We start from the raw sequence: 26,889 nt of genomic DNA, 5'->3' as shown, positions 1-26,889 counted from the left end.
AATTTTCTCATCTATAAAGCCATCTATTAAGATGCAATACCTACCTCATACAAGTGTAATAAGAATCAAATTTATGAGATACATAGTTTTCTCCCAGTAGAATGAACTCCTTGAGGGAGTTTCATTTTTGTTTTTATATCCCCAGAATCTATTATAAGGGCTTTGTTTATTTAAATTTAAACACTTGCTTATTTGTTAAAGGAAAGTCTAGATAAAGTGTATTGTAAGATTCTATAAACTTTAAAAGCACTATATAAATTTCAGCTAATTAAACAGAAATAGAGGAATAATTTTTTTCAGCAAATAAAAATGGTGGTATGTCAGTTAAACATGATAGGTGGCTAGGAAACATCAGACCAAAGTTAGTTTATCTATAAAAGAATGGAACTGGAAACCTCAGTTTCATTAGCATCCAATTTTAACCGAGAACAACAAATTCCAAGTTAAAAGGATGATACAAGTATAAAACACTACATATAATTACTAAAATTTTAAAAGATTACCTTTCCTGTGCTTTGCAGAATAGTAGTTCTTGTCCTCCATACTCTCTCTCGACTCACAATATCTCTGGTCACATCTACCTCAGCATCAACAAAACTTCTTTGTTTAAGTGCAGTTATGTCATCATCTAGATCAGTCTTGATAGTAGATCTTTTCTTGGCCATAATTTTGGCTTTGATTGCAGCAATTTTTTCCACAGACATAGCCTCAGATAAGGACCTAAACACAGAAACATTGATTTTATTTTTCATCAGTGGGGAAAAAAAAACACTTATGATAAATTATGGTAACATTTTTTTATATTTAGAAGTTCCTCCTTAAAGAGACAGCAAATATAAACAAGCAGAAAATGACTTAGATTCTTTCTTCAACAATTCCACAGATATTTATTAAGTGCCCCCTAAGTGATAGGCACTATGATAAACAATGAGGCTATAAAGACAAACAAAAACAATCCCTACTCTCATGGAAGACACTATACTAGGATATAGAGCATATTCACAGATAAGTTATTAAAAATATATTTAAACAAACAGTTATTTCAAGAAGGGACACAAGCAACAAAAACTGGAGATTCAGGAAAGGCTTCTTGTATGAAGCAGCACTTAAGCTGAACTCTCCAAGAGGGTTCAGTGCAAAGACACTGCAACCCAGTGATGAGAGCAATACTATATAAAGAAGAAATGTTGTAATGCCAAAAACAACTGAAAGTAGAACAGTTTAGTTTGAACACAGAGTACATCTAAAGGAGAAATACTGTGAAATAATTTTGGAGAAATAAGATGGAGTCAGACAATGAGGGACTCTAGAAGGCAAAGGGTCCAGGATAGGCCCCTGGAACGTACCCATACACAGGGGACAGGATATGAAAGATGAACTTGAAAAAGAGTCTAGAAAGTAGTAGTCTGACTGGAAGGAAAAGAACCAGTATCAAGAAAAGCTTAGGCGGCGGCCAGGTAGCACAGCGAGTAAGAGCACCGGCTCCAGTGTCGGGATGACCTGGGGATTGAATCTGGGCTCAGACACTTAGCACCCACCCAGAAACACCTGGCCATGTAACCTTGAGCAAGTTAACCCCAATTGCTTAAGGGCGGCCAGGTGGCTCAGCAAGTAAGAGCACTGGCTCCAGTGTCGGGATGACCTGGGGATCAAATCTAGGCTGTGATACTTAGCACCACACCCAGAAATAACTGACCGTGTAACCTTGAGCAAGTTACTTAACCCTGATAGCTTAAAAAAAAAAAATTAATAGGAAAAAAAAAGAAAAGCTTGGAAAGTGAGAGTACCTAGAAGGGAGTAGTTAATGTCAAATACTACAGAGATAAAGAAGAATAAGGAGTAAGAAAAAAGCCATTTGATTTAATTAAAAATTACTGGTGATTCTGGAGAGTTTCAATTTTGTAGTATAATTATAAGTCAGACTGGAAGGAACTGAAAAGTGAGTAAAAAGTGAGCAAAGGGGAGAAACAAGCATAGACAGATTTTTCTACAAATCTGTACATGAAAGGGAGGCCAGACATAGGACAATAACTTCAGAATACAGTACAATCAAGTGAAGATTTTGCAAGATCAGGATGTTTGTGGGTAGAAGAAGGGAAGAAAACAGATATGCAGAGATTGAAAATGATTACCAAGAAGATTATGATTGGTTCATATATATATCATCCGTTTCTCAGTATTTGTGTATAGGTTTCCCCCACATACACACATAATTATAAATTCCTTGAGAGCAAAGTCTAGTACGTACTATTCTTCTATCAAAAAGGCCCAGCACAATGCCTCACACAGAGCAGGCACTTAATGAATATTTAATGAAGTAAATATATTTTGGTGAAATCTAAAAAATATTTACAAGTAAGAGCTATATTATGAAAGTCTATCAGTAATTCTTCAGAAAGAAATGTGGGATATTACTAGTAAACTCAGCATACAATTCAATTTTTTTTAAATGAAAACATATGCTCACTAAGTCCAGATAACTGTTAAATAGCATATTTTCTGGAAAAAAAAAACCACTCATTCCATCTCTGAAATCTAAATAAAGTTCCACTTCTAAAAAGAAATCATTTTTTTAAAAGTCTGATTTTCCTAAAAATTTACTTTAAAATTCCAAACCATGATATAAAGTAATTCTTCACAAAGAATTTTGAAAGACTTGTGAACTTCATGGATTAGCAAAGTAAAATAAACTGCTATAATGTTTTAGGATTATTTTGACCCCACATACAAAAAGGACAAGTGTTCTGCTATCCAAAATATAAAAATCTGCTAATTCTCAAAGTATAAGATTTACACAATGGCAACTTAGGTTTATTTGGCTGAAACAAAGATGTTATGCTCAATGAAATTCTGTTCACATGAAGGTGACAATTCACTGGATATTTTTATCTGAAAGACACTGACAGAGACATCTCCGGAGTATAAAATCTAAAATACTAGAGACACCTTAAGAAGAATTCTTTCATTAACTCATATGCAAAAATCTAGCTCAGTACACACCCAATGAGTGACTCGCTTTGGACTGTACTTTATAATCTTTTCCTCTAGGAAAGGATAAACAATTGCAGAGTTTAAAAACATTTTTTTTCTTACTTTTCCTAAAATAAAACTTCAATATTTAATCAATTTTTTTACATTTGAGAGAGACATCAGAGAGACTTTGAATGAAGACATAAAGCAACATTGGTTACAAATATGGTCACATTAGAAAATGAAAAGGGAACTTTCCTGGTCAAAGTACATCACTTATACTCCATGATTTTTATAAAAGATTTATCTGTGCGACTTTTAAACAATTTTAAAAGCATAAGGAATAGACGACTAACTTTGATAGACTTGGCTCTTCCCAGCAATGCAAAGATCTAAGACAATTCCAAAAGACTCATGATGAAAAATGCTATCCACATCCAGAAAAAAAAAACCTATGGAGAACGAATGCATATCAAAGCATATTTTTACACTCTCTTTTTTGTTTGTTTCTTCTTTCTCATGGTTCCTCTCATTTGTTCTAATTCTTCTTTACAACACAACTAATATGAAAATATGTCTAATATGAATGTATATGCAGAGCCTGTGTCAGACTGCCCACCATGGGGGGTGGGAGGGAAGTGAGGAAAATTTAGAACTCAAAATCTTATGGAAGTGAATGTTGAAAACTAAAAATAAATCACCTTTGTTTTTATTTTAAAAAAGCATGAGGCATAAAGCAAAAAGTTTATTTGTGCAAGAATTAAATAACTGATTTAAGGACACATGTAAGACAAAAAAGAAAAAAAAAAAAGAAATTATCTGACTGGTCCTCCTAGAAGTATGGAAGATTTTAAAAGTTTAAGGTAATATTTTAGTGCAGTGGTTCTCAAAGTGTAGCCTGAGGAACCCCCTGAGGGTTTCTTTCAGGTCTACAAGGTCAAAACTATTTTCATGATAGTAACAGAACAACCAAAACATATCACAACAGAATAAATTCAGAAGCAGATGAGGATTCAGCAGTACCCTATTAAGCTAGAGAAGAGACTTGCAAAAAATATTTAAAACAATGCCATTCTTCTCACTAATTTTTTTTTGTTCTGGAAAAGTTACTTTTCATTTAAAAAGTTATTGATGTTAACAGGTAATGAATTTATTATTGTTATTTTAAATGAGTTAATACTTAAAAAAATTTCTAATACAGTAGATATCAAGAGATATAAACCCATATAAATAAAAGCTTTGTGGGGTCCTCAATAATTTTTAAGAATGTAAAGGAGATTAATTGAAAATTGAAGGGATACCCATCAATTGGAGAATAGCTAAACAAGTTATAGTATCTGACTATGATGGAATTGTGCCATAAGAAATGACAAACAGGATATAGTTTCAGGAAAACCTGGGAAGATTTACATGAAGTGATGCAAAATGAAGTGAGCAAAGACAGGAAAACACTGTACATAGTAGCAGCAATACTGTATGATGATCAATTGTGAATGACTTAGTGATTCTCAGTAATACAATACAATTCTGAAGGACTCGTGATGAAAAATGCTATCTGCCTCCAGAGATGGGGTCTTGAATACAGACTGAAGCATACTTTTTTAAACTTCTTTTTTTGGAGGGTACGGGGGAGGGGGGCCATGAAGGAGGACAGTCTTGTGCTGTTTTGCCACATAGATAATACAGAAATATATTTTTCATGACTTCACATGTATAATCTATATTAAAGTGCTTGCCTTCTCAAGATGGGAAGGAATTATTTTTTAAAGTGTTAAATAGTTTTACCATAACTGAGAAAAAATAAAAATATTCTTCAAATCAAAAAAAAATGTAAAGGGACCCAAAAGTTTTGATGTTTTAGAGGAACAGAAGGGTCAGTCTGCTCTTTCCTACACCAAACCTAAAAGAGTAATCCCCAAGGTGAGGTAGAGAGAGGAATGTTCAGTGACATTATGCACAACCCTCACTGTTGCTAGTGTCACCACAACACTCTCAGGTAAATGTCAACACTCTTTCCCTAGCAACTGCCTTAAAAATTCCCCAAAGAAAGCAATCCATGTTCTTTATCACAGTCAACACACTACACGATATACTACAACAAAGGTCTTAAAGTCATGGCCCACAACACTTCTGAGTGTGGTCCAAACCAAAGTAAAATATAATTGAGATATATTTAACAGTAAAAATACAATAAAACGTATGTAAATATTACATTTTAAAACTAAGTCAATTATGTGATCCCACAGGGATCCTTATGTATAGTGTTTAGTGGCCCCAATTTCCTTTGGAGTTTGATACCATTCTACTATGAGAGTTTTTAATTTGCCTGCTGTAATTTTCCTTCTCTGATTAAATCTAAGAGTACCTCAACACTAGGAAGGATATCTAGGAGTACAGACACAGACCTTGTCCTTAAAGAAATTATTATCTAGTTGGAACAATGATGTATATGCAAAAATAACTTAAGTAATAATTACAGGGTAATTTGTGGTTTAAATACCAAAATGAAGTCCTGGTAGTTCTGAAGAGGGATAAAGTGGTCAAGGAAATTATTTTCAGAAAGCACATGTATTAGTGACTTCAGTTTATCTAATATAATGGACCCAGCAGTCCACTACCTGTTCTACTATGGAAGTATACTTGGAAGCCAAAAATGCAGGCAATTTATTAATAGTGAAATCACATTAAATGTTGAACTACCCACATAGAAGTGAAGCTATCCACATAAACATTCCTGAGTATTAAAAAGTCAATCTGAATTGAGGAAAATTCCTTACCTAATCTGCTCTGTCTGTACAATCCCTTCTTTGTGACCCTCCAACCGAGCAGCCAATCGCTCCTTATCAAGACGCACACACTCTTCATCCTAGTAACATTAATAACTGTTTAGTTATGAAGCAAAACTTTTATTTCATTCTTAATATAAAATATTATACTAAAATATATCTTTTAGGGTCTTTAGTAATTGCTAAATTTGTTAACTATTGATTTGTTATTTGTTATATGTTAACTATTGATTATTTATTGTATGACACAAAATAGAAATGATCAAAAATGTTTTTGGACTTGCTAAAAGTTCAAAAGCAAAATATACCTGCAATAAAATAAGGAATTAAGACAAATTTGTAGATATTATGGAGCAAAATCAAGCATATACATAGCACAAATACATTCTACAAATTAAAGTCTTAGACAAGAGGTAGACTTCAAGGTTCATTCTTTCACAAAAGAAATATATCAATATAATGAATATATATTTAATACGCTAAGTCTTTTTTTGTTCAAATGAAAGATGTTATGTTTCATGCTGATCCAAAAATTTAGTCATCAAAAGATTTTTACCTCTTTTTAATCTGAAATTATACTATGTTGCTACAGATCAGTTTAGCATAGTGATTATTATTCATTCAGCTAATGTCACTGATACTTTAAAAGCACAAGCTATATAAAGCTTTAAAAAAAAATACAACAGAATATTCTTGAACCATAAGGAGGCAGGAATTCAGAAAAACCTGGGACAATTTGTATGAACTGATTCAGGGCAAGGAAAATAGAACTGAAAAAGATAGACACAATGACTACTATAATGTAAATTAAAAGAATAAAATTAAATTGAATTGCCTTATTTAATGATCAACCTTTAGAGTAAAGAAGAGATGAGGAAATATAACTTTTCTACTTTCATGAGGGAAGGACTAACAGTACAGAATTTTACATATGTCAAAAATGATCAATGTGTTGACTGATTCTGCTTAGCTGGTTCTTTCTTTCTTGCCTATAAGAAAAGGCTCACAGGAAGGCAATATAGTATATTTGGAAACAACTGTGATGTGAAAACAAAAGATATCAATAAAACTTCAAAAATGCAGTTCTGTTATGCTTTCACTAGTTAGCAAGCAAAATAAGTTGCATTAGAATATGATGGCAGGATTTCTTACTCTACATGATTAAAAACAAGATAATAAAATGTTACATCATAAAATCTGTATAGATGGGGGAGCGGAGCCAAGATGGCAGAGTGGAAGTAGTACCTCCCCGCTGCTCCGGCTTCCACCTTCCCCAATCCATGTAAAAAGGGGACTCTAAAAAAAACTTTGGTGCTACAGAACCCACAAAATGACACAGAGAAGCTAACCTCCCACTGAGGACAGCCTGGCAGGCTGGCAGAAATCAGCCAGTGCAGCGCTCTGGGAGCTGAACCCAGCCCCACGACAAGGCTTTAGCCCCAGGACAGGCCTGATCAGCCACCTGCCGGAGGGACCCCAGATCAGCAGCAGCTGTGGCCGTTTTCAGATTTGTCAACACATAGATGCAAAGAACAAAGTGAGAGGTCAGTGCAGTCTGGACTTTGGGACCCAGTAAGTGGGAGTGTGTGGCTTTTGCCCCCGGGGCGAGAAGCCACTGAGATGCCAGCACAGCCAGACAGGGCCATGTGTCAGTTTCAGCTCCTGGCCAACTGTAGGGGGACCAAGCACCAGTCTGAGGGGTAATTGCTCTTGCTTTAACCTGCTTGGAATTGAAGTCTAGGGTATTGGACCTGGGGTGTGTGACCAGCTTGCCAGAGCGTGTGGAGACCTCACAGAGGGCACCCATCTAATACCTCCTGCAGCTGAGAAAACCCCAACATTTGGGATGAAGGCAGAGTCCTGCTGTGGCAAAAAGCCCAGGGATCAAGTGACTGAGGAGCAACATGACCAGGCAAAGGAAACAAAGCAGACAGAAGATTCCAACATTAGACTATTATTTTGGGGACAAAAAGGAGCAAAGCATGGAACAGGAGGAAGACAGTAAAGTCAGAACTCCTGCACCAAAAGCTTCAAAGGAAAATATGAGCTAGTTACAGGATATAGAGGACCTTAAGAAGCAGATAAGAAAAGTGCAGGAAAAACTGGGAAGAGAAATGAGAATGATGCAAGAAAATTACAAAATGAGAGTCAACAGCCTGACTGAGGAAAATACCACCTTAAAAAATAGACTAAGTGAAATGGCAAAAGAGGCTCAAAAAGGCCATGAGGAGAAGAATGTCTTAAAAAGTCAAATTTGCCAGATGGAAAAAGAATCTCAAAAGCTCAATGAGGAGAATCATTGCTTCAGAATTAGATTGGAGCAAATGGAAGCTAATGACTTTATGAGAAATCAAAATGCTATTAAACAGATCCAAACAAATGAAAGAATAGAAGGCAATGTGAAACATCTCATGGGAAAAACCACTAACCTGGAAAACAGATCCAGGAGACATAATTTTAAAATTATTGGACTACCTGAAAGCCATGATCAAAGAAAGAACCTAGAAATCATCCTCCAAGAAATTCTCAAGGAAAACTGCCCTGATGTTTTAGAACCAGAGGGCAAAATAGAGGTTGAAAGAATTCACCAATCACCTCCTGAAAAAAAGATCCCAGAAAGAAAACTCCTAGGAATATTATAGCCAGGTTCCAGAATTCCCAGAGTAAGGAGAGAATATTATAAGCAGCCAGGAAGAAACAATTTGAATATTGTGGAAACACAATCAGGATAACACAGAATCTGGCAGCTTCTACACTGAGGGATCGAAGGGCTTGGAATATGATATTCCAGAGGTCAAAGGAGCTGAGATTAAAACCAAGAGTCACCTACCCAGCAAAACTGAGTATTATGTTTCAAGGGGAAATATGGTCATTCAGTGTAATAGAGGACTTTCAAGCATTCTTGCTGAAAAAACCAGAGTTGAACAGAAAATCTGACATTCAGATACTAGAAGCAAGAGAAGCATAAGAAGGTAAACAGGGAAAAGAAATCATAAAGAACTTATCAAAGTTGAATTTTCAACATTCCTACATGGAAAAACAATAATTGTAATTTATGAAACTTTTCTTAGTAGTTGAAGGGAATAGAAATATATATGTCTATATATGAGGGTATATGGCCATATGAATACATATGTGAATGTGTGTATGTATGTTTACAGGTAGACATAGATAGAGGGCACAGGACCAATTTAACAGGAAGGGATGATACTTAAAAGGTGAAATTAAGAGGTGAGAGGGGAATATAATGAGAGGAGATGGGGAGAGACTGAATGGGGTAAACTGTCTCATACTGAAGAGGCAAGGGAAAATGGTTACAATGGAGGGGAAGAATAGGAAGGCAAAAGGGAATGGGTCAACCTTATTCCCAATGAATTTGGCTTGAGGAGGGAATGAAATACACACTAAATAGGGTATCTCACCCTCCAGGAGAGTAGGGGGGAAGGGGATCAGGGGGTGGATGATGGAAGGGAGGACAGGCTGGGGGGGAGGGAAGTTGGGAGCACCCACTTTTGAAAAGGGATGGGATCAAAGTAGAGAATAGAACAAGTGGGAGGTGGGATAGGAGGAAGGGAAATATAGTCAGTCTTTTACAATATATCTACTATGTTACTGTTTTGCATTAGCTACACATGTACAACCTATACTGAACTGCTTATCTTCCCAGTAAGGGTGGGAGACAAGGGAGGAAGAGAATGAATCTGGAATTCAAAGTTTTAAAATCAAATCAAATACTCAAATATATACATATACATTTATATGTGTATACACACACACACACACACACACACACACACACACACATATATATATATACTATTATTAATACTATTTTACATGTAATTGGGAAATAAGATATACAGGCACTGGGTGTAATAGTAATGGCATTTAAAGATTCCCCTGTATTGGCTTCCACTGGAAAAGTCGAAAGGGGTATGAGAGAATATAAGGGAGAGAGCAGATTGGAGGAGGGGATATCCTATGGGACTGCTATATTGGGGTAGTGGTTAGGGAAAAAACAGGGAGAAAATTTGTAACTCAAAATTTGGTGGAAATGAATGATGCAAATCAAAAGTTTAAAAAGCATTAAAAAAAAAAGAAAAAATCTGTATAAATGCAGAGTAGACTAAAAAGATGTTAAAGAATGATGAAATTATTAGTAATAAGATAAACTTTTACTCTTGTGTTCTACTAGAACATAAGAGATAATTAATTAAATATGAGTGACTTGGTACAAAAAGAGTTATGAGTTTAGACAGAAGACTTTGGTTCAAATAAGGGTAGTTAATTACTGCTTCATCTATTCTGGCAGTACTCTTACCCCAGTCAAACAATAACTACAGTTCTGTGCCCATTTCTGGACACTTTTTTTTTTTGCTTTTTGGAGGGCAATTGGGGTTAAGCCCAAGGTCACACGGCTAGTTTTTGTGTTGTGTCTGAGGCCAGATTTGAACTCAGGTCCTCCTGACTTCAGGGTCAGTGCTCTACTCACTGTGCCACCTAGCCGCCCCCCATTTCTGGACACTTTTGTCAAAGAACACTAACAAAATGGACTATCTCTGGATGAAGGTCAACAGGATGTTGAGACAATTAGAAATTGTACCATGCAGGGATGAGTTGAAGGAACTGGGGATATCTGGCTTAAAGAAAATACTTCAGGGTCCAAGTATTTAAAAGGTTGTCATGCAGAAGTGTAGGATTATCTTTGTTCTGCTGGGTCCAAAAGATTGAACTAGAAGCAAAAAATCTAAGTTTAAATGAAGATTTAAACTCAACAAAACAAAATACTTCCCCCCAGTCATCAGAGCTTCCAGAGTGGTACAGGTTGTCTCCACAGGTGATAAGCTAGGGATCTTCCATGGTGGCCTAGATGAACATTTCATGAAAGAATGTTTTGCTCTTCAATTATTTTATTGGATTAGATTATCTCTAGGAGATTCTTTCCAACTCTAAGATTCAATGACTACGTATCATTCTAAATTACCTGACTTTTACGTATCAAATGAAAATTTAAGAAGTCAGAATTCAAGACCTATTCCAAGAAATTTAACTTTCTTAAGTTAAAATTAAGTCTTTTGTCATAGCAATGGATTATTTTAAAAAATGACCTATACATTTTTGGCCTGAAACATAGAACACTGAAGCTGTCATACTCCAGGTTGTAAATTAATTAATCTTATTTGAACCTTTAACTCTAATATTTGTTATTCTACATAGTAGCATGCAGCCATAAGTGGAAAGGAGAAAGTCCTTTTTGAATCCTAATCAAAGAGAGAAAAGAAATCTCTAATCATGAGAACCTCTAAGAAATAAAAAAAGAGAGCGGTTGGGTTGGATAGACTAAAGATAAGAACCAAAAGGATGAGTTAGTGGGAAAAGGAAAGAGTTTTTATAAAAGAGTAATCTAATTCTATTTAAATATCAGTAAAGACTAGGGTTATCTGCCATTTTAAAGATTTCTAATCTTTTATTCTTCCCCTTAATTTGGTATTGTTTAAATTCAAACTCTACCAATTAATGGGCAATCTTGGACAAGTCACTAAAGTCATATAACCTCTCTAGGCCTAAAATAAGGAACTGAATTAAATGACCTACAAGGTCCCTTTCTGCTATAAATCCAAAGGTCTGATTTTAAACCCTAGTTTCCCTCTGCCAGTGTTTACAAAAGCAATTAAATAAAACAATCAAACAAACTTAAGACATCTAAAGAAGTACTATGTGTTCATTTCATAGACAATGGGAATGGAAAGGAATTAGAAAGGTAGATTCATTTCCCCAAGAGGATTTTCGTAAAAAATCATTCCAGAGGACAGAAAGAAGTGGGAAGGACAGTAAAGAAGTAGTCAGTCCAAGCCTTAGGGCTTCCCAAAGGAAATAAACTACTCCAGAGGAAAAAAAAATGTGTCAATGCAAGATTCTTTATTACATTCAGCTGCCTCTTAAAAGGATATAAAACCACAGGTAAATCCAAACAAATTAAGTTTAGTGTCTAAAAATGGAATTAGTTGTAAAAAGAGATAGCAAATTTCCCCATCTCTCTAAGTACCCAAATAGAGGTTAGAAGAGCATCAAGTTTAGATGATAAAGGGGATTCATGCCTCCATTAAGGTTTGAACTAGACGACCCTTGGCCTCGAGCTGTTTATAAAATCTGTAGATGACACAAATCTAAGATGGATCACTAAGATGAGTAACTGTCAGGATCCAAAAAGAATTTCTGAAAAGACAGCGAGAAAAAGACGGAATTTTAGGGACAAATGGTGTTCGGTTTCTAGGTATTACATTTTAGCAACAATACTCAACTGGAGAGCTTCAAGAGCAAGGTGACCACAAGAAAACCGCCAAGCCCTGAGACCGTGTCATATATGAGTCACGCTGAAGAAGCCAGGGATGCTTAGCCTAAAGAAGAGAAAACTAAGGTGGTACACAACAACTGTCTGCGGTAAGGCAAGGCCTGTCACATACCTTTTAATCTCACGCAAGAGATCAGTTTTGTTCAGGTTGGTCCCAAAGGAAGTAAGAACATGTTACATTTACTGCTTTTCAATCTCATCATATTAGATTTATCTCCAAGTTTTTAGCTGGTTTAGATCTTTGTGAATCCTGACTATATCGTCCAATGTGATAACTGCCAGTCTGTAGAGCTGATAAGCATGCCAACCACAAACCTTCAGGGAGCTCCACTACAAGTTCTTTTAATCCAATGCACACCTGGACAAAAATGCCCTCTCTTTAGCATAACCAACAAATAGTTATTCAGTCTGTGCTTAAAGACTCCCAGTGAAAGGGAACCCACTGCCATACGAGGTATCCTGACTTACTTCTGGATAATTATCATAAAGGATTTTTTCTCCTTATGTCAAACCAAAATTTCCTCTTTTCAAGGCAGCATAATATGGTATTATAGTAATAATACCAGACCAAGAGTCAGAAGACAAAGGTTTTTGTCTGTATTCTAACATTGACAATTTTTAGAAGGGGGCCAGACAAAACTTTGTTAAGTCTCTTTCTCCATTTGTTAGAAGAGATATGAGATATTTTATATATATATGAGATAGAAGCTCTATAAGCTCCCTACCAACCTCAATGGGATACTGTGATGATTAAATAAAATGTCTGTGAAAACCCTTCGGGAACTATAAAGATCTAATTATTAGAATTTGATCTTTCTGGAGCACCACATTGGAAAAAAAAAAGTAACAGAAATTTTTAACACCATTCATATACCCTGGCCAGATGTGTCTAGTTTGGGGAATATACTTCAAAGAAATAATCCAAATGGAAAAAATAATAATAAAATGTTCAAAGACATTCAAAACAGGACTTTTTAGACAATGAAAAACTGAAAACAAACTAAATGATCAAGGACAAACACCCAAGGTGATAGATTTGTAGTCAAGAGACTTAGCACTAAAACTAATTCAATGGGTGGACCTAAAGGGTAGTCACCAATGGTTTAATATGGACTAGGCCTTCAGAACAGTACCCTAGGAATCTGTTCTTGGTCCTATTCTAATTAACAGAGGTGAAAGAGACCTTAGTAGTCAAGTCAATCCAATGCTCCTTATTATTACCTTGAGTCAAATATGTAGTATGTGGCAAAGCCAGGATCCCAACATTTTTATTCATGTCTTAGATAAAAGCACAAATGTCATGCCTCTTAAAATTACAAAAAATAAAAAGCTAGGAGGAATTGCTAACACAGTGAATAACTGAGCCAAGATCCAAAAAGATTCTGACAGTCTATAGCTTTAAGCTAAATCTAGTAAGATGAAACTTAGTAGAGCTAAAAGAATATAATAGGCTGCCATGGGGAATAGTAGGTTACTTCTTGCTAGAGGTCTTCAAGCAATCTCTGAAAAAGGGATTATAGACAGAATTGTTGAACTAGGTAGCCTTTATGGTTTCTTCTCACCCTGAGATTCTGTGAAATTTTGCCTGACACTTATTAGTTGTGGAAACATTAAGTACGTCCCTTAACCTCTCAGTGTTTCAAGTTTTCCCTCTTAAGAATATTTGTATTAGCTATCCCTCGGGGCTATTGTGAATAAAGCACTTCACAAACCTTAAGACACAATATGAATGTGAGTTATCACCAATATTAGTACAGTATATTAATATAAAGCAATATTACTATAAATATACATATTAAAATGACAAGTGTGTGGAATATGCTGACATAAGAAGAAATACATATGTATACTAGCCTTAAATCTAGAAAAATACAAACTTAAAATATACAGAATATAATCAAGCAAAAATATAATGTAAATAAGGCTTAATGCACAGCTTTTATAATTCACAAAAAGTCAAAATACAACTGTATCCAATTTGTTGTAACAATAAATCACATTTTATAATCTACCTCAATTCGTGGTTTCTTTGCCTCTGCTAATATTTCATCTGCTGCTCTTTTTACTGAAAGAAAAAAAAAGTGGTCATTTTAAGTACACAGCTTTCAAATGAATTAGAATTTAAGGTACATATATTAATATTTCAGACATACCTTGCGTGGATCGTTGGAGGCCTATTTCAAGAGGTGCACTTCTGTCGATACTTGCAGATGTTGCTAAAGATTCAAAAAGACTCATTCAGAAAGTTCAATATTTACAGTTTGCTTTGATATAAGGCTTTTATTTTCATAGTTTTATTTGATCTTTACAACTGACAACCTGATAACCCTTGTGATAATACACCAGTCCATCACCCAAAAAAGGTTTACCATCCTGCAGATCTCAATGAAAACCCTCATTTCTCTTAGATTCTCTAGAGTAATTTCGTTTAAAAGGCAGGAAGTTTATGAGCTTACTGATGTAGAACTAGAGGGGACCTCAGAGGCCATTCAGTCTAACCCCCTCATTTTAAAGATGAAGAAACTGAGGTCTAGGAAGTTTAAATCATTTACATACAGGAAGATCTCTTTTGAGTTCATATCCAGTACTCTTTTCATTATACTATATTGTCTCCTTTTAAAGAAGTAATATATAAATTCCTTCATTATAAAGGATTCCTGATTATGAATGCTATAAAATGAAAACCTATACACAATATATCTAAATTTGTGTATATGTCATATTTATAAGATCCAGAAAGCACATCATACTTACCATTATATTTCATTCAGGAGCTACTTCATAATGCTTTGAACAAAGATAACATCTATATTTGTTCATTAAATTACTGAGAACTTACATTAAGAATCTTTAAGCCTTTCTGTTTTCTCACTTAAGTCTACTTTAAGTGCTTTTTAATGTTTGTATATTCATTTTTATTACTTTTTTTTGGAGGGGGGGGAAGGCAAGGAAATTGGGGTTAAGTGACTTGCCCAAGGTCACACAGTTAGTGTGTCAAGTGTCTGAGGCCAGATTTGAACACAGGTCCTCCTGACTCCAGAGCTAGCGCTCTGTTTACTATCTAATTTACTACTATTTACTATCTAATTTACTATCACCTAGCTGCCCCTATATATTCATTTTTAAAAGCATTTATCAATTTATATAAGATGAAGAGCTCTCATAATAGTGATTTTTTTAGGTTTTTGTGACCATTTAGTAATCTGTTAAAATAGGCAGAAAAAAACATATGGTTAAAAAATAAAAAAAATAAAAACTCTGTTATTGCCAACTTGATATGTAGGTCTTCTTAACCTAAGGTTTGTGAACCTTTTAAAAGAAATACTTTAGTAATACAACTTAATTAATTTCCTTTGTAATTCTAAGTATTTTATTTTATGCATTTACTTGTGTTATTCTGAGAAGGGAATAGGCTTCAGGTTACCAAAAAGGTCCGCGACACAAAAAGATTAAGAATCCCTGTTCTAAGAGAAATAAGAGGTAGACAATAAGGAAAGACAAGAGGAAAAGAACATTCGATAAAGGTTTTCACACTCAGGAAAGAAATGCTTAAAAGATTTTAACCTGAGTTGATGCAAAAATTTTGCCTAACACACTGTGAGACCTGGCAACAGAAGAAAATGTTAGACTACAATGTTCTTGTTAGCAACATCTCCTTCTTCAGGGGTTCCCAAAGTGGGTGATAACCCCCCTCAAGAGCACAAGAATGATGGGGGGGGGGGTGTGGCAGTAGTAGCCTCTGGTACAACTGGGGGTACTGAAAAAATAAGGGAGCTATGGAAACATAAGGAAAGAAGAAAAGATAAGAAAATTTTTAAAAACCATTCATACATATTTTATCTGCTGTATAACAGAGTTAAAGTCTTAGTGATTACATTATTTTCCAAATAAACACATAAAATTCAAGTAATAACCTATCAGTGGTTGTGATAGTAATGGCAATTAAAGATTCCCCTGTATTGGCTTGGTTTTCAAATTGATTGTATTAAAACCCAGAGTTTGTTAATCCCACCTGTGGGATGGGCTTGTTGATGTGAAAAGAAAGTCCTGAAGTGGGAGGAGCTGGTGACGTAGATTTGGAGACACAAGAGAGAGGCAGAAGATCTTTTTTGGTAGCAGCACCTCGTGGAGAGAGAGAGACTAAGAGGATTGCTGGTGGCCGCTTTGAATTGCCCTGGACTTTTGAGACCTGCCCCCTGAGCTGCCAAGGACTGAGGAGACATGGCTGTTTTGCTGGTACTTTGTCTGTCTGTTTTGATGTTATTTTGCCAGATTTGTCCACTGGTGAAAGACTGTCCTGTTGAAGAAGTCCTGGAACCTGGCATTTGGTTAAGAAGGCCTGAGACTGTCCTGCAGACAGAGAGTGAATACTGTCCACTGGTGAGGGACAGTACTGTTGTTGCAGGGGTCTGGAGACTGTCCGGCAGACAGAATGAATACTGTCCACTGGTGAAGGACAGTGCTGTTGTTGCAGGGGTCTGGGAGCCTTTCTGTTGGTTCAGAAGCCCTGAAGAAGGATTTTCTTGTTGTATGTTTACAGAAATCCTGGGAGAGGGCTTTGCTAATGTGTTCAGGGGTTCTAGGACTGTTCTACAGACAGAGGATAAATTCATGAAGGGACTGGCAATGTATCTTATGGCCTTGCTAAGCCTTGTCTCTCCAGGAACTAAGATTGCTGAGAACTTGCCTCGTGTCAAGAGGAAGAAAAGACCTCCATTTGGGTATTAAGTGCTGTGTTTAAACTTGATGTAACTCTGGGGTAGATTCAATTGTGATCCAGGGGTGGGGAACTTTTGACCTTTTTGTGTTCTATGGTTGAGCAAATGAATGTATTTTACTTATGTTTGGAAACTAATCTCCATTTGAGAAGAGGGGCTTTGTGGTGGACTTAATTAAGGTATAGCCTAGGGGTGGAGAAGTATTTGGAACAGAGACTTTGTAATTGATTGAATGATTGGAAAGTCCTGGGGTGGGGTAGGCCTTGGAGATTATTTAATCACACTTAGTAAATGCTGTATTTTGAATGATGTCATGTTTTGATCTTCTCTGTTCTGGGTTAGTTACTGAATAAAATAGAGAGCACCTATTCTGGTATTTTGAACCTGGGAAGTTGCCTTTCCTTGGCATTACATTACAGTGGTCAAGTCTGCTGATAGGTCTTAACAAGCAACTTTTGGCAGGTGAGTGTGTCCTGCATAGCCAGGAAGGCCAGCATGCATCAGCATATGTGCATGTAAAGACTTATTTATAATACATGATGCAATACTGTGTCATCAAAATTTCAATGCAGGAAAAAAAGCACAAATTTACAATAAATTACTAAATTTAAGATGTGTCATTTAAAAACATATATATACTTTTTGAAATGATGCAAATTTTTTTAAAAAGTGTTAATGGGTTAAAGATTTCCAGGGGGAAACTGAGGAATTTTTTTTTTGAAAAGGGGGTGGTAGGCCAAATAAGTTTGGAATCTCTGATGTAGATATAGTTTATGTGAAAGCAGCTAATGAATAAATTCATTAGTAAAAGCTAGTGACTTTATGAGAAATGAAGATGCTGTTAAACAGATCTAAACAAATGAACGAACAGAAAGCAATGTGAAATATCTCAATGGAAAAACCACTGACCTGGAAACGATCCAGGAGAGAGAATTTAAAAAATATTGGACCACCTGAAAGCCATGATCAAAGAAAGAACCTAGAAATCATCCTCCAAAAAATTCTCAAGGAAAACTGCCCTGATGTTTTAGAACCAGAGGGCAAAATTGAGGTTGAAAGAATCCACCAATCACCTCCTGAAAAAAGATCCCAAAAAGAAAACTCCTAGGAATATTATAGCCAGGTTCAGAAATTCCCAGATTAAGGAGAGAATATTACAAGCATCCAGGAAGAAATAATTTGAATATTGTGGAAACACAATCAGGATAACACAGGATCTGGCAGCTTCTACACTGAAGGATCGAAGGGCTTGGAATATGATATTCCGGAGGCCAAAGGAGCTGGGATTAAAACCAAGAATCACCTATCCAGCAAAACTGAGTATCATGTTTCAGGGGAAAATATGGTCATTCAGTGGAATAGAGGACTTTCAAGCATTCTTGATGAAAAAACCAGAGTTGAATAGAAAATTTGACATTCAGATACAAGAAGCAAGAGAAGCATAAGAAGGTAAACAGGGAAAAGAAATCATAAGGAACTTATCAAAGTTGAACTATTTACATTCCTACATGGAAAAATGATAATTGCAACTGATGAAACTTTTCTCAGTATGAAAATAGTTGAAGGGAATAGAAATATATATATATATGTATATATATATATATGTCTATATAGGAAGGTATATGGGCATATGAATACATATATGAATGTGTGTATATATGTTCACAGGTATACAGAGATAGAAGGCACAAGACCAATTTAATAGGAAGGGATGATACTTAAAAGGTGAAATTAAGAGGTGAGAAAGGAATATAATATGAGAGGAGATGGGGAAAGGCAGAATGGGGTAAACTATCTCATATAGAAGAAGCAAGTGAAAATGGTTACAATGGAGGGGAAGAACAGGAAGGCAAAAAGGCAAAACCTTATTCTCACTGAATTTGGCTCAGGGAGGGAATGACATACACACTAAATAGGGTATCTCACCCTACAAGAGAGTAGGGGGGAAAGGGATGAGAGGAGGACGATAGAAGGGAGGGCAGGCTGGGGGGGAGGGAAGTTGAAAGCACCCACTTTTGAAAAGGGAGGGGATCAAAGTAGAGAACAGAACAAGTGGGAGGTGGGATAGGAGGGGGGGAAATATAGTCAGTTTTTTACAATGTATCTACTAAGGTAATGTTTTGCATAGCTACACTGTACAACCTATACTGAATTGCTTATCTTCCCCGTAAGGGTGGGTGACAAGGGAGGAAGGAATGAATCTGGAATTCAAAGTTTTAAAATCAAATATTTAAAAAAATATAAACACTATTATTAATACTATTTTACATGTAATTGGGAAATAAGGTATACAGGCATTGGGGCATAGAGATTCACCATGCCCTACTGGAAAAGTCGAAGGGGGTATGGGAGAAGATATGGGGGAGAGCAGATTGGAGGAGGGGATATCCTGTGGGACTGCTATTTCGGGGTAGTGGGTAGGGGAAAAACAGGGAAAAAATTTGTAACTCAAAATCTGGTGGAAATGAATGATGTAAACCAGAAGTTAATAAAACATTTGGAAAAAAAAAAAGAAAAGGATGTGGTAGGGCAAATAAGTTTGGAAACCTCTGATATAGACAGAATTTATGTGAAAGCAGCTAATGAATAAAACCAACAAACATTTATGAAGTGAACTACCTATAGTATAAAGTACAAGATGAATAAATAAGATTACAGACTTTTCCCTCCTAGTATTCAATGTCTTATAAGAAAATATGACAATTACACAAAAAAACTATTCCAAATCTTGTAACCTACTACACCCCAAATCTCACAAGCCTTTTTGCTGTCCTTGCTTTCCCCTCTATCCCAAACAGGGTGACAACTTTTTGCTCAGTTTTATTTGTTTCCCATTCCCACTCTGTTACAGACACATCTCCAGACATAAGCTCCAGAGTTCTGGAACCTAGACTGATCAAACAAATCAATCACAAATGTGTTAAGTCCCTTTATACACATGCCAGGTTCTAGAGTTAAAAAAATCAAATAATGAAACAACTCCCTAATCTTAAGTACCTTACAATGGAAAACTGGTGGTATACATATGGAAGATCCCAAGAGGGCAGGGACCAGGAGCAAGTGTCTCATAATTAAAAAAGAAGAGAATCAGTTACATTAGAATGTAGGTAAAATGCCTATTAATACAAGCTGATAACATCAATTGTAATTTTCCTTTTTGTATAGCAGAAAGTTTTTTCATCTAAAGAACAACAGTATTAATTACTCACACGTTTCGCCATTTAGATATGCTAATAGATCTTTTCTATCAGGTCTTCTAACCACAGGAATGTTTTCAGTCTAAACAGAAAGTTATAGATTTGACGTCAGTGAAAAGTGTTTGAAAATTTAAGAAATCTGCTTAATTAAAAACCACATGGCTTCTTGATTTTCACTCATATATATCTACATACCAAACATCTTTAAATATGAGAATTATAGAAAGAAGTCAGTGAAAAGATGCTAAATGAATCTAAACTTTTTCAGAAATTATGGCTGCATTCTTTTCAAATACGTAAGACATTTAGAAATATTTTCTCTTTAAGAGGAACTATAAGTTATTTATATAATTTACATTTATGTATGACTTTAAGATTTATAAAGCACTTTTTTCATAACAATTTTATCAGAATACAGATAAGGAAACAGCTTCAGGTATTAAATTACTTCCCTAGTCACACAGCTAGTAAGTGTTGGAGCTATGACCTTAAACCAGGTTTTCTTATTTCAAATATTCTTTCCACTTTCTTCAATGCAATCATCTTTACAGTATCTATCCCATTTCAATCTGCAAAACCAACTCTGAACACTATTTTATCATAGGTATCATACTTTACACATCTGAGAAATCGTTTCTTTCACTCCCCAAACTGAAGATACTTCCTACATATTGTTTTTTCTTAGCTCATCAGATGCCTTTCCTGCTTCCTCTACTCTTGATTAACGCTTTATAGGATCAAGATTTAGACTGGATTTAGAGCTGAAAGGGTCCTTATGGTTAGCCGAACCCCCTCATTTTGTAGGGAATGAAACTGAGGCCCAGAAAAATTAAGTAACTTGCCCCAAGTTACATGTAACTAAGTGCCAGTGACAGGATCGGAACACAAATTCTCTAATTCCAAACCAAGCCTCTGTCCATGTAGCTTCTTATTCTACTGTGTAGTTACACAAAAACTACCCTCCTTAAATAATAACCGGGCAGGCTATTTCAGAAGGAGGGAAAATAAACTTTAATAAAACTAAAATGCGGCAAGCATCTACATTTTAAACAAGTGATTCAGATTTCTACATTTTTTAAAAGACTACTAAGGCAGGAGAAAGTAAATAAAACACTGGGTAAATTTTCAAAGTAAAATAAATTTGGGGACCTGAATCAAGTGGGTAATAGAAATTGCCTCAATTCTCCACTTCACATTCCTAGTACATACTAATCCATAGGGCTAAGGGATTTTTTTCAAGTGGCAAAGTTAAATATTCCAATTTTATCAACAATTAGGCCTACAATGATGACATGTAAGAGTAGTGCCAATTGGCCAAAAAGGGTCTAGGTGCATCTCGGTCTTACTATCTCATTCTATATAGTGTATTCATTTCACTGTTAAATATAGTACAGAGGTCAGTGCCAGAAACCGTGAAAACCTCAAGATAATCAAAGAAATGAAAGCATTTGCTTTACCAATAAGGTAACTCCTATGTCTGTCATAAAAATATAAAGCTAATTCTTAATTCCATTTTATAAACTGGCTATACAGGATCAATATGCAAGATTTTTTTTTTAACCAGACTACTTATACAAGACACAGAAATAATTAACTCTAAAAACAATTATAGATTATCATTTCTAATTGCTCTGACAATATTTTTAAGTGTTCTTATCACAGCTTCATACTTTCTGAACAGTTTTTAAAAGCACAGAAAAATTTCTCACGGTTATTTTTAAAGCTAATTTAGCAAAATATCTACCTGCTTCTAAGAGATATATAAACAAAGTTATTGATGAAACTACTATAATTCTACTGAAGCTATACGGTAATATAATTTTAGAAGTAGAATTCTGCCCTTCTCTAGCTCTTGGAATATGACTAAAAAATACACAATGTATCCTAAAATATCTTATATCATCAAATGCCCCGGTAGAATTATATTACACAGGGGTAAGAATCATTTCTAGCAATTTCTCCTTTTTTAGTGTGAACACACAAACAAATTTCATATGAAAATAACATCAATCACAGACATTGGCCTGGCTTTTAGTCTCCTGTACTCTTGCCCGTGTCACATTCCCTCCCCTTCATTCTTTTTAAGTTACAAACATGAAGATTAAAAATTTAATTAGAAAATTAACCGCCCCATATAATTTACATAAAAACAGCAGTTCCTATAGCAATAAACCATTGAAAGGAGTTCTACTTACTGCTGCACGCCGGACATACACAGGATGGGAAAGATGTACATTATTAAGCAGGAACAAGATAGAATCCAAAGTGTAGTACTCTCTGGGTTGACCTTCCTTCCCTGTCCTAAAGTAAACAAAATAAGAGTTTTATTCACAAGCAGTAAAGTGTACTGGGAAAACCAAAAAGTTAGGATACCCCAATTCAAATCCCAGCTCTACTACCCAATGACTGTGCCGCCCTAGACAAGCCACAACCTCATTAGGACAGTTTCCTTATCTGTAAAATCAGCAAGTTGGACTAGATTATTCTGATGTCCCCTCTAATTCTAAGTTTTATGATCTTACTAAACTATTACATTTACAAGAGTATTAGCTTCCTAACCAGTTTTCAAGTATCTACTTCTTCCTCAAACCTCTTTTTATCCAACCTTCACAGTAAGGCAAAATTTACCTTTCATATGCAGACCTGATTCCTATCATTTCTCAAGTTAAAATTCTTCCAATTCTTTAATCTGAAACCAAAACCCTCTGAAATAGTAATGGAATATAAATATCCCCCTGTATTGGCTTGGTTTTTGGTGTTAAAACCCAGAGCTTGTTAATCCCACTTGTGGGATGTACTTGTTGACTGTGAAAAGAGAGGGCTGGACTGGGAGGAGCTGGTGATGTAAATTTGGAGAGACACAAGAGAGAGGCAGAAGAACTTTTTGGAAGCAGCACCTTGGAGCCAGAGAGAAACTGAGAGAATTGCTGAGGGCCACTTTGAATTGCTCGGGACTTTTGAGACCTGCCATCCAGAGCTGCCAAAGACTGAGGAGACAGGGCTGTTTTGCTGGTACTTTGGCTGTCTGTTTTGATGTTGTTTTGCCAGATTTGTCCACTGGTGAAGGACAGTCCTGTTGTTGCAGAAGTGTTGGAACCTTGCTGTTGGTTCAGAAGCCCTGAAGAAGGATTTTCTTGTTGTATGTTTACAGAAATCCTGGAAGGGGGTTTTGCTAATGTTTTCAGGGGTCCTAGGACTGTTCTGCAGACAGAGAATGAATTAATGAAGAGACTGGCAAGGCTTTGTCTCCCCAGGAACAAAGATTGCTGAGAACTTGCCTCTTGTCAAGATGAAGAAAAGACCTCCATTTGGGTATGAAGTGCTGTGCTTAAACTTGTTGTAACTCTGGGGTAGATTCAATTGTGATCCAGGGGTGGGGAACTTTTGACCTTTTTGTGTTGTAAGATTGAACAAATGAATGTACTTTACTTATGATTAGAAACTAATCTCCATTTGGGAAGAGGGGCTTTGTGATGGATTGAATTAATGTAATGTCCTGGGGTGGGGTAGTACTTGATTAATTCAGGTAGTACTTGGAGATTATTGAATCACACTTAGTAAATGCTGTATTTTGAATGATGTCATATTTTGATCTTCTCTGTTCTTAATTTTTCACTGAATAAAATGGAGAGCACCTATGCTGGTATTTTGAACCTTGGGAAGTTGCCTTTGCTTGGCATTACATTACACCCTCTTTTCCAGTCTTATCTCATACTAATTTACTCCTACCTATTCTAAACTCCAAACCAACTGGACTGTGTGGCCTTCCCCACATATACCCAACACTTTTTGATCTCCACACCTTCCTCTATATCTAGAATGGTCTTCGCTCACTCACCCCAACCCACTGAAAATCTATATTCATTCTTTAAACTCCAAGCTAAAATGCCATCTTCTTTATAAAACTTTCTCTGAGCTCCCCTCATTCATACTTATCCCATTCTTGGACCTGACAGCATAAGCGCTTTATAACTCTATGTACTAACGAGGTATTATTCTGCATTATATTTATTTTTTATTATATCATAGCCCCTACTTGAAGCTCTGAGATCCCAGGGCTGACTTGTAATCTTTGTATTTTCCCTAGTGATACACACCATAATAGGCACTTAATAAGTATGCATAATGTTAGTGCAAAATTATAACACCATCAAAATATTTCACTATATACTCTGATCTAATAAAATGCAAGTTTAAAACCCCTAAAACTAAAATACTTAAAAAATTCATTTTGAAAAATTTAGATACAACTGACTACAATATATGTAATATAGTTTTAAACAACTGTTAAGAAGCTTCACTTTTTAAAAAAAAATTAAATTTTCATTTATCTAATACCAGTTCCCTTGGCACAGAATAATTAATATTGCCATCTAGAGAGACATTTATGTAGGGCTTTAAAGTTTACAAAGCACTTTACATACATCATCTCACTTGGACCTCATAATCTTGCGATAGTTCACCTAGATCAGAAATATCAAACTCACTGTCCCAAATTCGGTGTTGGTGTGTAGCCCAAAATAGATTAAAATTTAATTAGGAAATGTTTAATACAACAGAAGTAAAATACAAAGTTATTTTGTGGTTTTGTAAGTCAATAAGCATCCTGCAGGTAATGACACCACTGACCTAGGCAATTATCCTATGTAAAAAATTGTGTGTGTGTGTGTGTGTATGAAACATTTTAATTAGAAGTTTAACTGTCAACCACTAAAATACTTGAGGAGAAAGAAAAAAATAAGATAATCTCACAAGATCAAAACATTTGAGAAGTATTCTGGCACATAACCACTGCTACTGACATACACTCTCTTAACTTTACATTGTACTTTACATCTATCATCTCATTTTAACTTCACAACAAACCTATGAGGTGAGTAGTGAAATCTTATTAGACCCATTTTACAGAACATTCTAAGTACTATGCTTTGATGCACAGTAAATGGAACATTAGACATGGAGACAAAAGACCTCTCTGAGTTCAAATCACACATCAGACTTATTAACTGTGTTGCTATAGTACTGAACTTCTCAAAGTCTATTTCCTCACCTGAACACTAGTACTACATACCTCAAAGGGTTGAGGAGTTTTTTTTTTTACAAACCTTAAATTACTACATAATTCTGAGTTTTTATTATTATTAGGTCATACAACTTCTGTAAAAACAAACTGACAAGTCAGTTTTTGTTCTTTACTGACTGAAAGCAACAGGAAAATGTCTCACTCACAGCTTCAAAAATCCTTTGGATCAATATGCAAGTAATCTTTTTTCAGGACATCTAAATACATATAGAATACTGAACGTTTTTTGTGATTTCCACCCACAACTTAAAACAGATTTCTAAACCCTGAAAAAATATGCTTTCTATAAATAACCAAACTATCTCAAACTGCTCAATTCTTCTTGAGTCAAGTTCCTTAAAACCTCAGGAAAAACCATCTATGATCTGGATCTACTCCTTTCTTCTGCCCACCACTCAAAGTGCCTGTGTTATATTCTATCTACCCATCTCCAAAACCCAGATCTCCCCTAAATCATTCATTGAAACAAACCAGAGAATATGTTCTCTCAAGATTCCTTTATGAGGCAAATCTTCCATCCCACTTATTACAGGTCTAAACCTCAAACAAAAAAAAAACTTTAAAGTCCTTCCATGAAGATATACTGGATCATCTGCATCATGTGTTACTAGAGGTAGTAGAAAAAGATCAAAATTATTTATCTCTGTCACAGCATAAAGAAACAAAGTAGTGTTGAGCTTTAGATGTTTCAACTATCTTGCACAATTTTTAAATTGACAGAATGAAGATAGAGCGAAATGGTTTAAAATCTTTCCTTCATGTCACTGTTGGATTATACTAAGTATCTCCCTAGAAAATTTACAAAAAACACCTTGATCTAAGGAAAGGTCTTAAGTGTGTACATTCAATACTACACCACAGGAGTCTCCAAAAGATAGTATCCATGTATGTACAGATGTACAGACAGACACACACACACGCACACACACCCCATACTTTCATGAAATGATTTCCAATTGGTTAGTTGAGTCTAATAAAGCCATGCTAAAGGTTTAAGTACAAAATCAATTCCATTTTGGTTTGCATAACAAAGTTTTTTTCAGCCCATTCTCTTTCAGGGCTTAGTTTATTCACTGAGGAAGTTCAATGGTTTGGCTTTTCCTCCTTTTTACAGCTCACATTATGGGAATTTCACTGTTAGCACTTCCATCAGAAGATGGAAAATATGAAAGTAAGATCCATATACCAAGGTAATTTATTAGAAAGTTCGGTAGGGGCATGGTTATTTGGTAGAATTGGAAGTCAGAAGAACTGGGTTTAAATCCTACTGCTGGTATTTATTTGAGGTAGTGTAGTACAGGGGAAAGAACGCTGAATTTGGATTCAGAGGATTTAGGTTCAAATTCTACCTATGACATTTACTACCTTGAAAGTCATTTAATCTCCATGGGCCTAATACTCCTATCTGTAAAATGAAGGAAGTTGGACTAGTAGACCTCTGAAGTCTCTTACAGATCTGGAACAATAATCCTATAACTCTTAACCTCTCAGTGCTTCAGGGAACTACCTGGGACTTTATTTATTAAAGGTCCCTAGGTCTACTGCAAAAACAAGAGCTCCTTCCCAAAACTACATACATATCGCTAAAAAAAAAAAAATTCACTAACTAAAATGGAATGTCTTACAAAGGGAAAATGAATACGTATGCATGTGTATTCCATAAACTGAAATACAGCACGGATAACAGTCTACACTAATGCAATAATGCCAAATTGGGGAAGGGGGGGGAGGAGGAAGGCCCTATACTTTAGCCAAAACAGTATCTATTAGCAATACAATTTTG

General features: G+C 35.5%; 1 protein-coding gene across 1 annotated transcript in view; it reads right to left on the bottom strand.

Moving 5' to 3' along the window:
* Positions 1-26,889, bottom strand: part of CDC73 (cell division cycle 73) — a 162,276-nt gene that overhangs the window by 133,316 nt on the left and 2,071 nt on the right. The window contains exons 2-7 of the mRNA XM_069074465.1: positions 22,219-22,324; positions 20,036-20,105; positions 14,262-14,324; positions 14,121-14,173; positions 5,748-5,836; positions 504-720 (exon numbers count right to left, since the gene is read on the bottom strand). Coding sequence (XP_068930566.1) covers positions 504-720; positions 5,748-5,836; positions 14,121-14,173; positions 14,262-14,324; positions 20,036-20,105; positions 22,219-22,324 — 598 coding nt within the window. The remainder of the gene's footprint in view (positions 1-503; positions 721-5,747; positions 5,837-14,120; positions 14,174-14,261; positions 14,325-20,035; positions 20,106-22,218; positions 22,325-26,889) is intronic.

Source organism: Petaurus breviceps, unplaced genomic scaffold (genome assembly GCF_028583685.1).
Source record: "Petaurus breviceps papuanus isolate PSGF00001 unplaced genomic scaffold, PetGlider_PUasm1.0 90895, whole genome shotgun sequence".
Classification (NCBI taxonomy): domain Eukaryota; kingdom Metazoa; phylum Chordata; class Mammalia; order Diprotodontia; family Petauridae; genus Petaurus; species Petaurus breviceps.
The sequence above is the reverse complement of the archived record's forward strand: the minus strand, read 5'-3'. Positions and strand labels throughout refer to the sequence as shown.